This window comes from Rhinichthys klamathensis, unplaced genomic scaffold, assembly GCF_029890125.1.
Source record: "Rhinichthys klamathensis goyatoka isolate OS25496 unplaced genomic scaffold, OSU_Roscu_1.1 h1tg000334l_1, whole genome shotgun sequence".
NCBI lineage: Eukaryota > Metazoa > Chordata > Actinopteri > Cypriniformes > Leuciscidae > Rhinichthys > Rhinichthys klamathensis.
The window spans coordinates 963,943-982,500 of NW_026606849.1; the positions used below are offsets into that span (position 1 = coordinate 963,943).

The window sequence follows — 18,558 nt, forward strand, 5'->3', positions numbered from 1 at the left end:
TAAACCATACATCTGATATCAACTTTAACAATTCAAATGAATATAACACCAAAGAGAAACTATACATAACTAGAATTCAATATATCATATCAAACACAATCCTTTAAACAAACAATCAGAAAGAAACTTACATTGTCAACAACGCAACAATTCCACACAGACCATGTATGAATGGGGGAGACGGCTTCTTATATACAAGCAAACTGAGACTGAAGCATGATTAGTTAGTGGCAACAGGTGATCTTATCAGGACTCAATCAGCCAATCAGATCTCAGCAGGATTTTCTACAGCCGCCCCCAAATATGTTAACATATTTGTATCTACAGGAAATTCATACAATTGGATGATCCGTATCAGTCAATTCAGAAAGAACAATTAGACGGCTGACAGGACGAATTAAAGATTTCCCTTTGCTGAAGATCTCAGCAACTCTCACTCTTCCATCAGGACTTGGCAAAATCTTACTAACAGTCCCGATAGGCCAGTGTCCACGCGGAAGCTGAGGGTCCACAATCATGACAATGGCAGAAGGAGCAATAGGATTACCATCACGTTCCCACTTTTGACGAGTCTGAAGACTTGGAAGATAATCTCGGACAAAACTGACCCAGAATCGATCCGCAAGAACTTGACTGTGTCTCCACTTTCTACGAGTAAGTAGTTCTGAATCTGCATACATCACTTGTGGAAGAGAGGCATCTCGCCGCCCCATCAGTAGGATATTTGGGGTGATTGGATCAGGGTCTGAAAGATTTGAAGACACATAGCCAAGAGGTTTTGAGTTTAGCAACTCCTCAATTTCAACGAGCACTGTATACAGAACTTCCTCTGAAACTACTTGTTTTCCCAAGACTGCTCGTAATGCCGTCTTAACAGACCGTACCTCTCTCTCCCAAGTACCTCCAAAATGGGGGGAATATGGCGGATTAAATGAGAATTTAATTTGCTGTTGGGCAAGTATCTCCTGAAAGGAGGGACTAAGCTGCGAAAATGCCTCCCGGAGTTCTCTTTCTCCTCCCTTGAAATTAGTCCCTTGATCAGATAATATTTCATGGGGCCTACCTCTACGGGCTACAAATCTTCGAAGGGCCATAAGGAAACTGTCAGTATCCATACTAGAAAGTAGTTCCAAATGAAGACATCGGGTCGTCTGGCATTTAAATATAATGCCCCACCTCTTCTCATGTCGGCGACCTACTTTGATGGTTAAAGGCCCGAAACAATCCATACCCGTCGACCAAAATGGAGGCTTATACAAGCGAAGTCTGGAAACGGGTAAATCAGCCATTCTGGGAACTGAAGGCACACCTTTCCACTTCCTACACTCAAAGCATGATCTCTGGATTTTCTTGATTAACTGTCGCCCTCTCAGAACCCAGTATTTCCGGCGAAGCTGGGCGAATACTCTTTGTGGTCCGGGATGATACAGAGTTGTATCATAGTTAGCAACCAAAAGTTTGGTTACATGATTCTTAGGATCTAAGACAATTGGGTAAATAGCTTCAAGATCCAAATCCTCGCTTTGACGAAGACGTCCACCCACTCTTATTAGCTCTGTAACGGGATCATACTCTGGTGCCAGACCAACTAAACGGCTGTGCGAAGGAACTCCATGACCATCTTTAAGCAGCTTATATTCCTCAGGGAAATCTTCCATCTGGGCTTGACGCAGGATATATACTTCTGCTTCAGTTTGAGAAGGTTTGATCTCAGCTCCCAAGTCCAACGAGAGGTTTTCAACAGTTGCTGCAATCAGCTCTGACCAGGTATTAAACTGAGACTCACTAGACTTTGGAGAGTTAACTGGTGCTTGATTAAGCCCACAAAACAAAGGTTTTCTCAGCTCTGTCCCAACCTCCTCTGTCATTAAGGCTGGAGATTTTGGCCATTGCTGATGGGGCAAATAGAGAAAGGTAGGTCCTTGAAACCAAGAACTATTTGCAGACAATTCAGCAAGTCTCTTGCCTCGAGTGATGTCATCTGCTGGATTACTGGCAGTGTCAACATATCTCCACTGATCCGGTCTAGTATAATCAAGAATCTCCGTAATGCGGTTTGCCACGAAGATCTTGTACCGACAGGATTCGGACTGGATCCAGGTCAACACAGTTGTAGAATCAGACCAAAGTGTCACTTTTTGAACAGCCAAGGTAAGTTCCTTTTGCAACAGGTTAGCTAGCTGTGCCCCAGTCAGAGCAGCACACAGTTCCAAACGAGGAATAGAAATGGTCTTCTTCGGTGCTACCCTTGAACGAGCCATGACCAGAGATATAGAAATCTCACCAATTCCATTTCTCATATGCAAGTAGGCAACTGAACCATATGCCTTTTCGGATGCGTCGCAGAATATGTGAAGCTCTCGGATGACTGGATCTTCCCTGTGGGTTTTTTGACCATACCATCGAGGTACTTGGATCTTGACCAAATCTGGCAACTCTCCTTCCTATGCCATCCAGGCGGTTTTAATCCCCTCTGGGATATCTGGATTATCCCATCCTCTATTAGGTTTCATCCACAATTGTTGCAGAAGAACTTTAGCACGTGTCGTAAATGGAATAATGAAACCCAGAGGGTCGTACTGACGAGCAAGTACCCGATATACAACCCGCAATGTTAGGACAGGATACTCCACTAGACGGTGCTTGTAGCTCAAAGTATCCTGCAAGCAATGCCAACTGAGCCCAAGAGTACCCTCGCACGGATCGGTGCAATTATGACTTAACCACAAGTCAGTGCTTACTGAACGAGCTTCTGTTGGTAAGTGGTCAATCACAGAAATATGGTTACTGGCCCACTGCCGAATCTCAAAACCGCCTTCAGCCAAGGAAGAACGTAAGTTCATCAGCATCTCCTTAGCCTCTTTAGTAGTTGGAAAACTTTGTAGGCAATTATCCACATAAAAGGAATGCATGACAGAAGATTGCACATCTTGAAACTCAACAGGAAGGCTCTGAACACATTTCTGGAGCACATAGGTCGCACAACACGGACTACATGTAGCACCAAAAGGCAAAACCTGCCACTCGTAGACATCGGCTGAATCATTTCTTCTCATATTTCGCCACAAGAAGCGTAGCAAAGGCGAATCAGAAGACAAGAGGCGGACTTGATGAAACATGGATTTGATGTCTCCACTTATAGCAACTTGATGTTCTCTAAACCGAAGTAAAACTCCAATCAAGGAAGGGCCCAGTACCGGTCCAGGTAACAAATAGGCATTCAAACTCTCACCTCGATACTGATGGGAACAATTAAATACCACACGATGTTTGCCATTATGTTCCACAAGATGGTGAGGAATGTACCAAGATTCATCTCTGAGGTCAATCTCATTTGGTTTCAGTTTCTTAACACATCCAGCTTCAATGAGTTTCTGAATCTCATGCTCATAGATAGCTGCATGATCAGGATCCTTGGCTAGTTGTCTCTCCATTCTACGCAAAGCTGGCATCACTGCCTCCGGAGATGCTTTAAGGAGAGGTGCATTCTTGACACGAAGTAAAGGAGTCGCATATCTTTTGATACCATTGATTTCTTCACGCTTTGTTTTCTGGTCTAGACACTCGATAGCATCCTTATCTTGCTTAGAACGCAGAGCATGCCTAGGATTCTGAGAAAAAGGAAGTACGTCAACTTGCCATAACTTCTCCACATCGTTATGCAATTGGTCCATTGAGCGAGAAGCTTGGAAGAAACACTGAGTCGGGGGATTTGTCTTTTCACCCAAAGAAGTAGGTCCTTGTAATGCCCACCCCAGTCGAGTATGCAAAGCTGCTGGACTTCCAGGTGGTCCAAAACGTACTCGCTCTTTGGGGCTAAGAAGGTGAGGATGATCAGCTCCCACTAGTAGCAAAGGTTTAACTTTCTGAAACTCCTCCAGAGGGAGGCCCCTTAGATGTTGGTAGCGTCGCTGTAAGATTTGCACAGGATAAGTCTGTTCGGGTAAATCAATCATTTGAGCAGTAAAGGCACCTTGTATCTGGTATTTACTTTGCTTATGAGAAGCTGGAGATATGGAAAAGGAAACTGTTGCACCTTCAATTTTCTCTGTGTCTTGCCGAATGGTTCGAAGAACCAATGATTCTGCCGCCCCATGAAGACCTAAACTCTCTGCTGCAGAAGACATTAGCATGGATCTTTCTGAACCATCATCTAGGATGGCATATGTCTCCAGAGTATTTCCTTTGTGGCTCAGAACTACCTTCACAATTTTCAGAAGAACAGAGTTAAGGCCACTTGCTCGGCTCAAATAGAATATCCTAGAGTCTGGTTTGCGAGCATTTACTTCATGCAATACTCCTAAGTGACGATCCTGACACAACGGACATTTTCCTCTTAAGTCACACTTGGATGATCTATGGGCCCAACCACATCTCCAACAACGATTGTTGTCAACAATCCATTTCCGTTTGGCTACCATATCAAAGCTCTGAAATTCAGGACAATGACTGAGATGATGATCCTTACTGCCACAGTATGCACATGATGGTTTAAGGCCCTCCTTCTTGCCCTGTCGCTGATTAATTTCATGGTTCGCAGTTTCAGTGTTCCTTTGAGTGGGATAAACTTCTTGACTCACACCATGAAGGAAAGTAGCTGTGTGGTATTGGCTCTTGGTAGGCCTTCCTTCTCTTACCTGGAACTTCTTCATACCTTGGTGTTGTTCAAACACTTGGGTTGCTAGATTCTGACAATCTGATTCCTCTTCTAACCAAACTGAGAAATTCACTAAGTCATAGGACTGGTCTGGTCGGGTTGTTTTGGCATATCTTGCAAAACTAGCAACCTGATGTGCTGGAAGTTTACTGAGTAACTGATGGACATGGGATGCACATGATAACTCCTTTGCTCCTTCTTCATGATCCCAGGATTGAAGCATTCCCACAAGAGCTTGAACTCGTACAGCAAATGCGCCAAATCCAGCAGAATCGCCTGAACGTACAGCGGGCAAGTTCTTAATAGTAGCAATCTCTCGGAGCACCAGCTGGGGTTGTTGACCATATCTCTTCTGTAGAGCCTTTAAGGCCATGGTATAAGGCTGCGAATGATGGGCATAAGCTAAGGCAAGAAGTCGAGCTGCATCCAACTTCAAATGATCCAGAAGAATATGGTACTTATATTGCTCAGTTTCCTCTAAGGGTAACAAATTCTTCAGAGCCATATTCAGCATGGCAAACTCTTGGGGGTCATCACTCTTCAAATTTGGAAATGAAAGTCGCTCAATACGGGCTGACCTGGAAGGAAGTAGAGCTGACATAGCTGGGTGGGGCACATTCACTGCTGAATGAATAGACGTATGCTGATCAGGTACCATCATCTGAATTCCATTTGGGGAGAATGCAGTTATTTGATTCACATCTCTTTGCTGGCCCTGAGGTGCTGATGCCGTAGTAATAACTCTTGGTGTCAAATGATTCTGTGGCAACATAATGGAAGGGTTATCTTGCTGACGTACAGCTGTTCTAGCTGTCTGCTGTTCTAAGGAAGTTTGATGTAAATGTCCAAGAGAAGTATAAGGAAATCCAACTGATAAATCTCTAGGAGGCAACGTGGCAACTCTAGGAGGAACCCAATTAAGTGGAGCATTTTGACTATGAGATGGATATAATACTGGATAAGGGATATCAGGTAGGTACGGTGGGTTTAACAAGCCTCCACTTGGGAAGTAGGTTGGCCAACTTGGAGGCATCCATTGATGACCGGGCATACAAAATGCATTTCCCTGCATTTGACCAGATGGCAATAAGCTTTGATCCCTTCCTACTTGTTGATCACTTGGATAGAAACTGGGATTCATTTGATGACTGACTGAAGATAGCCATGGAGGACCATTACGTTGTGGCTGGATTAAGCTGTCACCCCTGGCGATGGGATCCATTAAAGGTTGTGACCTGAGGTTTTCTGGTAAAGGAGTTGATGGCCTATTAAGTAGACATGGATCAGAAAGCTGCTGGTGTTGTCTCTCTGATGGCTCTCTAGTGGTCGCTAATGGAATGGTAGGCTGCGCATACTGTGCGGGGGGCAAAGTATTTTGTCCCTGAATCTTTGGTGGTGTAGAAAGCACATTGTCCGGCCTGGTTTGATGTTGTCGCATACATTCACTCAACTCATCCACAATAGAATCTCTAGCATTCATCTCTTCTTGCTGCTTTGCTTGCATTGGGATATGAACTGGGGATGCTTGAATAGAACTGCATTCAGAGCTAGTAGAAAATGAAGAATGTCTTTTCCTTTGCAGATCTTTCATCATTTGTCCCACATCCAACAACATTCCTTTCATTTGTTTAATCTCCTCAGATAAAGACTTCACTTCATTTTGAGTTGCGGTAATGGAAGCTCCTTGTGAGGCAACAAAATGGCTCAAATCCTCTGGCTGATTTGACAATTGTCCAATTGGATGAATTGATGGATTTGACTGAGCCATCATATAATCTTGGTGCCATCTTGGAGGTTTTACGATCCTAGATGAACGTTTAGGTCTCACACAGTCATCCTCAGTCTCCATTTCAGCAGCCTCTCTGGCTCGAAGGACCATGTAAAAACTAGTGGTACATTTAGGCTGATTCAGCTGTTGCTACTGGAACGGTGGGTCCATTAAAACTCATTCAGTCATCAGTTATTGCTCTCAGTTTATTGTACTCAACATGTAGGAGTAGACATTTCTTATGGTGGTAATTGTTGGTTTCTAAACATAAACATAGAAACAATTAATAGATTACAAACACATCTGCAGATCTTAAACCATACATCTGATATCAACTTTAACAATTCAAATGAATATAACACCAAAGAGAAACTATACATAACTAGAATTCAATATATCATATCAAACACAATCCTTTAAACAAACAATCAGAAAGAAACTTACATTGTCAACAACGCAACAATTCCACACAGACCATGTATGAATGGGGGAGACGGCTTCTTATATACAAGCAAACTGAGACTGAAGCATGATTAGTTAGTGGCAACAGGTGATCTTATCAGGACTCAATCAGCCAATCAGATCTCAGCAGGATTTTCTACACAGCGTCAGTCATTATAATCTGAACACACATCTGAATCAGTGTAGACAGCGTCAGTCATTATAATCTGAACACACATCTGAATCAGTGTAGACAGCGTCAGTCATTATAATCTGAACACACATCTGTATCAGTGTAGACAGCGTCAGTCATTATAATATGAACACATATCTGTATCAGTGTAGACAGCGTCAGTCATTATAATCTGAACACACATCTGTATCAGTGTAGACAGCGTCAGTCATTATAATCTGAACACACATCTGTATCAGTGTAGACAGTTAGTCATTATAATCTGAACACACATCTGTATCAGTGTAGACAGCATCAGTCATTATAATCTGAACACACATCTGTATCAGTCTAGACAGCGTCAGTCATTATAATCTGAACACACATCTGTATCAGTGTAGACAGCGTCAGTCATTATAATCTGAACACACATCTGTATCAGTGTAGACAGTCAGTCATTATAATCTGAACACACATCTGTATCAGTGTAGACAGCGTCAGTCATTATAATCTGAACACACATCTGTATCAGTGTAGACAGCGTCAGTCATTATAATCTGAACACACATCTGTATCAGTGTAGACAGCGTCAGTCATTATAATCTGAACACACATCTGTATCAGTGTAGACAGTCAGTCATTATAATCTGAACACACATCTGTATCAGTGTAGACAGCATCAGTCATTATAATCTGAACACACATCTGTATCAGTGTAGACAGCGTCAGTCATTATAATCTGAACACACATCTGTATCAGTGTAGACAGCGTCAGTGATTATAATCTGAACACACATCTGTATCAGTGTAGACAGTCAGTCATTATAATCTGAACACACATCTGTATCAGTGTAGACAGCGTCAGTCATTATAATCTGAACACACATCTGTATCAGTGTAGACAGTCAGTCATTATAATCTGAACACACATCTGTATCAGTGTAGACAGCATCAGTCATTATAATCTGAACACACATCTGTATCAGTCTAGACAGCGTCAGTCATTATAATCTGAACACACATCTGAATCAGTGTAGACAGCGTCAGTCATTATAATCTGAACACACATCTGTATCAGTGTAGACAGCGTCAGTCATTATAATCTGAACACACATCTGTATCAGTGTAGACAGCGTCAGTCATTATAATCTGAACACACATCTGTATCAGTGTAGACAGTCAGTCATTATAATCTGAACACACATCTGTATCAGTGTAGACAGTCAGTCATTATAATCTGAACACACATCTGTATCAGTGTAGACAGCATCAGTCATTATAATCTGAACACACATCTGTATCAGTCTAGACAGCGTCAGTCATTATAATCTGAACACACATCTGTATCAGTGTAGACAGCGTCAGTCATTATAATCTGAACACACATCTGTATCAGTGTAGACAGCGTCAGTCATTATAATCTGAACACACATCTGTATCAGTGTAGACAGCGTCAGTCATTATAATCTGAACACACATCTGTATCAGTGTAGACAGCGTCAGTCATTATAATCTGAACACACATCTGTATCAGTGTAGACAGCGTCAGTCATTATAATCTGAACACACATCTGTATCAGTGTAGACAGTCAGTCATTATAATCTGAACACACATCTGTATCAGTGTAGACAGCATCAGTCATTATAATCTGAACACACATCTGTATCAGTGTAGACAGCGTCAGTCATTATAATCTGAACACACATCTGTATCAGTGTAGACAGTCAGTCATTATAATCTGAACACACATCTGTATCAGTGTAGACAGCATCAGTCATTATAATCTGAACACACATCTGTATCAGTCTAGACAGCGTCAGTCATTATAATCTGAACACACATCTGTATCAGTGTAGACAGCGTCAGTCATTATAATCTGAACACACATCTGTATCAGTCTAGACAGCGTCAGTCATTATAATCTGAACACACATCTGTATCAGTGTAGACAGTCAGTCATTATAATCTGAACACACATCTGAATCAGTGTAGACAGCGTCAGTCATTATAATCTGAACACACATCTGTATCAGTGTAGACAGCGTCAGTCATTATAATCTGAACACACATCTGTATCAGTGTAGACAGCATCAGTCATTATAATCTGAACACACATCTGTATCAGTGTAGACAGCGTCAGTCATTATAATCTGAACACACATCTGTATCAGTCTAGACAGCGTCAGTCATTATAATCTGAACACACATCTGTATCAGTGTAGACAGTCAGTCATTATAATCTGAACACACATCTGAATCAGTGTAGACAGCGTCAGTCATTATAATCTGAACACACATCTGTATCAGTCTAGACAGCGTCAGTCATTATAATCTGAACACACATCTGTATCAGTGTAGACAGTCAGTCATTATAATCTGAACACACATCTGTATCAGTGTAGACAGCGTCAGTCATTGTAATCTGAACACACATCTGTATCAGTGTAGACAGCGTCAGTCATTATAATCTGAACACACATCTGTTTCAGTGTAGACAGTCAGTCATTATAATCTGAACACACATCTGTATCAGTGTAGACAGCATCAGTCATTATAATCTGAACACACATCTGTATCAGTGTAGACAGTCAGTCATTATAATCTGAACACACATCTGTATCAGTGTAGACAGTCAGTCATTATAATCTGAACACACATCTGTATCAGTGTAGACAGCGTCAGTCATTGTAATCTGAACACACATCTGTATCAGTGTAGACAGCGTCAGTCATTATAATCTGAACACACATCTGTTTCAGTGTAGACAGTCAGTCATTATAATCTGAACACACATCTGTATCAGTGTAGACAGCATCAGTCATTATAATCTGAACACACATCTGTATCAGTGTAGACAGCGTCAGTCATTATAATCTGAACACACATCTGTATCAATGTAGACAGCGTCAGTCATTATAATCTGAACACACATCTGTATCAGTGTAGACAGTCAGTCATTATAATCTGAACACACATCTGTATCAGTGTAGACAGCATCAGTCATTATAATCTGAACACAAATCTGTATCAGTGTAGACAGCGTCAGTCATTATAATCTGAACACACATCTGTATCAGTGTAGACAGTCAGTCATTATAATCTGAACACACATCTGTATCAGTGTAGACAGCGTCAGTCATTATAATCTGAACACACATCTGTATCAGTGTAGACAGCGTCAGTCATTATAATCTGAACACACATCTGTATCAGTGTAGACAGCGTCAGTCATTATAATCTGAACACACATCTGTATCAGTGTAGACAGTCAGTCATTATAATCTGAACACACATCTGTATCAGTGTAGACAGCATCAGTCATTATAATCTGAACACACATCTGTATCAGTGTAGACAGCGTCAGTCATTATAATCTGAACACACATCTGTATCAGTGTAGACAGCGTCAGTGATTATAATCTGAACACACATCTGTATCAGTGTAGACAGTCAGTCATTATAATCTGAACACACATCTGTATCAGTGTAGACAGCGTCAGTCATTATAATCTGAACACACATCTGTATCAGTGTAGACAGCGTCAGTCATTATAATCTGAACACACATCTGTATCAGTGTAGACAGCATCAGTCATTATAATCTGAACACACATCTGTATCAGTCTAGACAGCGTCAGTCATTATAATCTGAACACACATCTGAATCAGTGTAGACAGCGTCAGTCATTATAATCTGAACACACATCTGTATCAGTGTAGACAGCGTCAGTCATTATAATCTGAACACACATCTGTATCAGTGTAGACAGCGTCAGTCATTATAATCTGAACACACATCTGTATCAGTGTAGACAGCGTCAGTCATTATAATCTGAACACACATCTGTATCAGTGTAGACAGTCAGTCATTATAATCTGAACACACATCTGTATCAGTGTAGACAGTCAGTCATTATAATCTGAACACACATCTGTATCAGTCTAGACAGCGTCAGTCATTATAATCTGAACACACATCTGTATCAGTGTAGACAGCGTCAGTCATTATAATCTGAACACACATCTGTATCAGTGTAGACAGCGTCAGTCATTATAATCTGAACACACATCTGTATCAGTGTAGACAGCGTCAGTCATTATAATCTGAACACACATCTGTATCAGTGTAGACAGCGTCAGTCATTATAATCTGAACACACATCTGTATCAGTGTAGACAGCGTCAGTCATTATAATCTGAACACACATCTGTATCAGTGTAGACAGTCAGTCATTATAATCTGAACACACATCTGTATCAGTGTAGACAGCATCAGTCATTATAATCTGAACACACATCTGTATCAGTGTAGACAGCGTCAGTCATTATAATCTGAACACACATCTGTATCAGTGTAGACAGTCAGTCATTATAATCTGAACACACATCTGTATCAGTGTAGACAGCATCAGTCATTATAATCTGAACACACATCTGTATCAGTCTAGACAGCGTCAGTCATTATAATCTGAACACACATCTGTATCAGTGTAGACAGCGTCAGTCATTATAATCTGAACACACATCTGTATCAGTCTAGACAGCGTCAGTCATTATAATCTGAACACACATCTGTATCAGTGTAGACAGTCAGTCATTATAATCTGAACACACATCTGAATCAGTGTAGACAGCGTCAGTCATTATAATCTGAACACACATCTGTATCAGTGTAGACAGCGTCAGTCATTATAATCTGAACACACATCTGTATCAGTGTAGACAGCATCAGTCATTATAATCTGAACACACATCTGTATCAGTGTAGACAGCGTCAGTCATTATAATCTGAACACACATCTGTATCAGTCTAGACAGCGTCAGTCATTATAATCTGAACACACATCTGTATCAGTGTAGACAGTCAGTCATTATAATCTGAACACACATCTGAATCAGTGTAGACAGCGTCAGTCATTATAATCTGAACACACATCTGTATCAGTCTAGACAGCGTCAGTCATTATAATCTGAACACACATCTGTATCAGTGTAGACAGTCAGTCATTATAATCTGAACACACATCTGTATCAGTGTAGACAGTCAGTCATTATAATCTGAACACACATCTGTATCAGTGTAGACAGCGTCAGTCATTGTAATCTGAACACACATCTGTATCAGTGTAGACAGCGTCAGTCATTATAATCTGAACACACATCTGTTTCAGTGTAGACAGTCAGTCATTATAATCTGAACACACATCTGTATCAGTGTAGACAGCATCAGTCATTATAATCTGAACACACATCTGTATCAGTGTAGACAGCGTCAGTCATTATAATCTGAACACACATCTGTATCAATGTAGACAGCGTCAGTCATTATAATCTGAACACACATCTGTATCAGTGTAGACAGTCAGTCATTATAATCTGAACACACATCTGTATCAGTGTAGACAGCATCAGTCATTATAATCTGAACACAAATCTGTATCAGTGTAGACAGCGTCAGTCATTATAATCTGAACACACATCTGTATCAGTGTAGACAGTCAGTCATTATAATCTGAACACACATCTGTATCAGTGTAGACAGCATCAGTCATTATAATCTGAACACACATCTGTATCAGTCTAGACAGCGCCAGTCATTATAATCTGAACACACATCTGTATCAGTGTAGACAGCGTCAGTCATTATAATCTGAACACACATCTGTATCAGTCTAGACAGCGTCAGTCATTATAATCTGAACACACATCTGTATCAGTGTAGACAGTCAGTCATTATAATCTGAACACACATCTGAATCAGTGTAGACAGTGTCAGTCATTATAATCTGAACACACATCTGTATCAGTGTAGACAGCGTCAGTCATTATAATCTGAACACACATCTGTATCAGTGTAGACAGCATCAGTCATTATAATCTGAACACACATCTGTATCAGTCTAGACAGCGTCAGTCATTATAATCTGAACACACATCTGTATCAGTGTAGACAGTCAGTCATTATAATCTGAACACACATCTGTATCAGTGTAGACAGCGTCAGTCATTATAATCTGAACACACATCTGTATCAGTCTAGACAGCGTCAGTCATTATAATCTGAACACACATCTGTATCAGTGTAGACAGCGTCAGTCATTATAATCTGAAAACACATCTGTATCAGTCTAGACAGCGTCAGTCATTATAATCTGAACACACATCTGTATCAGTGTAGACAGTCAGTCATTATAATCTGAACACACATCTGTATCAGTGTAGACAGCGTCAGTCATTATAATCTGAACACACATCTGTATCAGTGTAGACAGTCAGTCATTATAATCTGAACACACATCTGTATCAGTGTAGACAGCGTCAGTCATTATAATCTGAACACACATCTGTATCAGTGTAGACAGCGTCAGTCATTATAATCTGAACACACATCTGTATCAGTGTAGACAGCGTCAGTCATTATAATCTGAACACACATCTGTATCAGTGTAGACAGTCAGTCATTATAATCTGAACACACATCTGTATCAGTGTAGACAGCATCAGTCATTATAATCTGAACACACATCTGTATCAGTGTAGACAGCGTCAGTCATTATAATCTGAACACACATCTGTATCAGTGTAGACAGCGTCAGTGATTATAATCTGAACACACATCTGTATCAGTGTAGACAGTCAGTCATTATAATCTGAACACACATCTGTATCAGTGTAGACAGCATCAGTCATTATAATCTGAACACACATCTGTATCAGTCTAGACAGCGTCAGTCATTATAATCTGAACACACATCTGAATCAGTGTAGACAGCGTCAGTCATTATAATCTGAACACACATCTGTATCAGTGTAGACAGCGTCAGTCATTATAATCTCAACACACATCTGTATCAGTCTAGACAGCGTCAGTCATTATAATCTGAACACACATCTGTATCAGTGTAGACAGTCAGTCATTATAATCTGAACACACATCTGAACCAGTGTAGACAGCGTCAGTCATTATAATCTGAACACACATCTGTATCAGTGTACACAGCGTCAGTCATTATAATCTGAACACACATCTGTATCAGTGTAGACAGCATCAGTCATTATAATCTGAACACACATCTGTATCAGTCTAGACAGCGTCAGTCATTATAATCTGAACACACATCTGTATCAGTGTAGACAGTCAGTCATTATAATCTGAACACACATCTGTATCAGTGTAGACAGCGTCAGTCATTATAATCTGAACACACATCTGTATCAGTGTAGACAGTGTCAGTCATTATAATCTGAACACACATCTGTATCAGTGTAGACAGCGTCAGTCATTATAATCTGAACACACATCTGTATCAGTGTAGACAGTCAGTCATTATAATCTGAACACACATCTGTATCAGTGTAGACAGCATCAGTCATTATAATCTGAACACACATCTGTATCAGTGTAGACAGACAGCGTCAGTCATTATAATCTGAACACACATCTGTATCAGTGTAGACAGCATCAGTCATTATAATCTGAACACACATCTGTATCAGTGTAGACAGCGTCAGTCATTATAATCTGAACACACATCTGTATCAGTGTAGACAGCGTCAGTCATTATAATCTGAACACACATCTGAATCAGTGTAGACAGCGTCAGTCATTATAATCTGAACACACATCTGTATCAGTGTAGACAGCGTCAGTCATTATAATCTGAACACACATCTGTATCAGTGTAGACAGCGTCAGTCATTATAATCTGAACACACATCTGTATCAGTGTAGACAGTCAGTCATTATAATCTGAACACACATCTGTATCAGTGTAGACAGTCAGTCATTATAATCTGAACACACATCTGTATCAGTGTAGACAGCATCAGTCATTATAATCTGAACACACATCTGTATCAGTGTAGACAGCGTCAGTCATTATAATCTGAACACACATCTGTATCAGTGTAGACAGCGTCAGTCATTATAATCTGAACACACATCTGTATCAGTGTAGACAGTCAGTGATTATAATCTGAACACACATCTGTATCAGTGTAGACAGTCAGTCATTATAATCTGAACACACATCTGTATCAGTGTAGACAGCATCAGTCATTATAATCTGAACACACATCTGTATCAGTGTAGACAGTCAGTCATTATAATCTGAACACACATCTGTATCAGTGTAGACAGCGTCAGTCATTATAATCTGAACACACATCTGTATCAGTGTAGACAGCGTCAGTCATTATAATCTGAACACACATCTGTATCAGTGTAGACAGCGTCAGTCATTATAATCTGAACACACATCTGTATCAGTCTAGACAGCGTCAGTCATTATAATCTGAACACACATCTGTATCAGTGTAGACAGCGTCAGTGATTATAATCTGAACACACATCTGTATCAGTGTAGACAGCGTCAGTGATTATAATCTGAACACACATCTGTATCAGTCTAGACAGCGTCAGTCATTATAATCTGAACACACATCTGTATCAGTGTAGACAGCGTCAGTGATTATAATCTGAACACACATCTGTATCAGTCTAGACAGCGTCAGTCATTATAATCTGAACACACATCTGTATCAGTGTAGACAGCGTCAGTCATTATAATCTGAACACACATCTGTATCAGTCTAGACAGCGTCAGTCATTATAATCTGAACACACATCTGTATCAGTCTAGACAGCGTCAGTCATTATAATCTGAACACACATCTGTATCAGTGTAGACAGCGTCAGTCATTATAATCTGAACACACATCTGTATCAGTCTAGACAGCGTCAGTCATTATAATCTGAACACACATCTGTATCAGTGTAGACAGCGTCAGTCATTATAATCTGAACACACATCTGTATCAGTGTAGACAGCGTCAGTCATTATAATCTGAACACACATCTGAATCAGTGTAGACAGCGTCAGTCATTATAATCTGAACACACATCTGTATCAGTGTAGACAGCGTCAGTCATTATAATCTGAACACACATCTGTATCAGTGTAGACAGCGTCAGTCATTATAATCTGAACACACATCTGAATCAGTGTAGACAGCGTCAGTCATTATAATCTGAACACACATCTGTATCAGTGTAGACAGCGTCAGTCATTATAATCTGAACACACATCTGTATCAGTGTAGACAGCGTCAGTCATTATAATCTGAACACACATCTGTATCAGTGTAGACAGCGTCAGTGATTATAATCTGAACACACATCTGTATCAGTGTAGACAGCATCAGTCATTATAATCTGAACACACATCTGTATCAGTGTAGACAGCGTCAGTCATTATAATCTGAACACACATCTGTTTCAGTGTAGACAGTCAGTCATTATAATCTGAACACACATCTGTATCAGTGTAGACAGCATCAGTCATTATAATCTGAACACACATCTGTATCAGTGTAGACAGCGTCAGTCATTATAATCTGAACACACATCTGTATCAATGTAGACAGCGTCAGTCATTATAATCTGAACACACATCTGTATCAGTGTAGACAGTCAGTCATTATAATCTGAACACACATCTGTATCAGTCTAGACAGCGTCAGTCATTATAATCTGAACACACATCTGTATCAGTCTAGACAGCGTCAGTCATTATAATCTGAACACACATCTGTATCAGTGTAGACAGCGTCAGTGATTATAATCTGAACACACATCTGTATCAGTCTAGACAGCGTCAGTCATTATAATCTGAACACACATCTGTATCAGTGTAGACAGCGTCAGTCATTATAATCTGAACACACATCTGTATCAGTCTAGACAGCGTCAGTCATTATAATCTGAACACACATCTGTATCAGTCTAGACAGCGTCAGTCATTATAATCTGAACACACATCTGTATCAGTGTAGACAGCGTCAGTCATTATAATCTGAACACACATCTGTATCAGTCTAGACAGCGTCAGTCATTATAATCTGAACACACATCTGTATCAGTGTAGACAGCGTCAGTCATTATAATCTGAACACACATCTGTATCAGTGTAGACAGCGTCAGTCATTATAATCTGAACACACATCTGAATCAGTGTAGACAGCGTCAGTCATTATAATCTGAACACACATCTGTATCAGTGTAGACAGCGTCAGTCATTATAATCTGAACACACATCTGTATCAGTGTAGACAGCGTCAGTCATTATAATCTGAACACACATCTGAATCAGTGTAGACAGCGTCAGTCATTATAATCTGAACACACATCTGTATCAGTGTAGACAGCGTCAGTCATTATAATCTGAACACACATCTGTATCAGTGTAGACAGCGTCAGTCATTATAATCTGAACACACATCTGTATCAGTGTAGACAGCGTCAGTGATTATAATCTGAACACACATCTGTATCAGTGTAGACAGCATCAGTCATTATAATCTGAACACACATCTGTATCAGTGTAGACAGCGTCAGTGATTATAATCTGAACACACATCTGTATCAGTCTAGACAGCGTCAGTCATTATAATCTGAACACACATCTGTATCAGTGTAGACAGTCAGTCATTATAATCTGAACACACATCTGAATCAGTGTAGACAGCGTCAGTCATTATAATCTGAACACACATCTGTATCAGTGTAGACAGCGTCAGTCATTATAATCTGAACACACATCTGTATCAGTGTAGACAGCGTCAGTCATTATAATGGCTTCTGTCTGCTTTTGATGTGACGCTCACATCCAGTGAAGGCAAATGACAACCGTTAAGAGACTGAACGCCAGTGGGCGGGGTCTATGGTGAAATGATGTATAACTATTGGTCGATGTCTTGCTCTGGAGGCAGGCATAAACAAATGTATTTACCTGTGTGACATCACAGACATCAGGTTTTAAGCTCTGAATCTTGCAAGATGTTTTAATGTAAAGAAGAACTATTATATGTCAAAAGATCAAGGCAAATCTGATTTCTCATCTCATGACCCCTTTAATCACTAACATAACCCAGAAAAACAACTATGATTGCAGAAGTAAAAACTGTGTAATTTCAGGGGCATCGTTGGTGAGTATCGAGGACTCAGTCGAATCCCAGTTTATCATTCAGAATGTGGAGATCCTGCAGGATGGAATCAAATCTTTCTGGATTGGCATGCACCGGAGTCATTCGGGTTAGAAATGTACTTAATCCAGCAAACACAATAGTAAAAATGATCTCAGAACACCCTCTGAAAGTGTGTGTGTCACAGGTGAATGGATGTGGATTGATAACACGGTGGTGGATTACACGAACTGGAAGCCCCGGATGCCCAATGATGTTAGTCACTGTGTGGAAGTGCAGTCGAGCACTGGGATGTGGAGCACTGCGCACTGCAACGTTTACCGGCCTTATATCTGCAAGACTCCAAAAGGTTAGTAGAAAATACACAAATGCAACATTAATAGTTTATTGTTCTTTTCAGTTTAATAGTAATAAACATGTACAAATATGTCTTTATATTTCAGTTATACCACCAACAGAGAAACCATCGATACCACGTATGTATCTACATTTCATTAAGTAAGAGATAATGCACATCTGGCCGGTTGTTATCTCAG

The 18,558-nt window shown here is 40.3% G+C and overlaps 1 protein-coding gene across 1 annotated transcript in view; it reads left to right on the plus strand.

The window, feature by feature from the left end:
• mrc1a (mannose receptor, C type 1a) overlaps positions 1–18,558 on the plus strand; it is a 67,085-nt gene that overhangs the window by 43,735 nt on the left and 4,792 nt on the right. Inside the window, exons 27-29 of the mRNA XM_056272357.1 lie at positions 18,015–18,131; positions 18,210–18,371; positions 18,466–18,498. Coding sequence (XP_056128332.1) covers positions 18,015–18,131; positions 18,210–18,371; positions 18,466–18,498 — 312 coding nt within the window. The remainder of the gene's footprint in view (positions 1–18,014; positions 18,132–18,209; positions 18,372–18,465; positions 18,499–18,558) is intronic.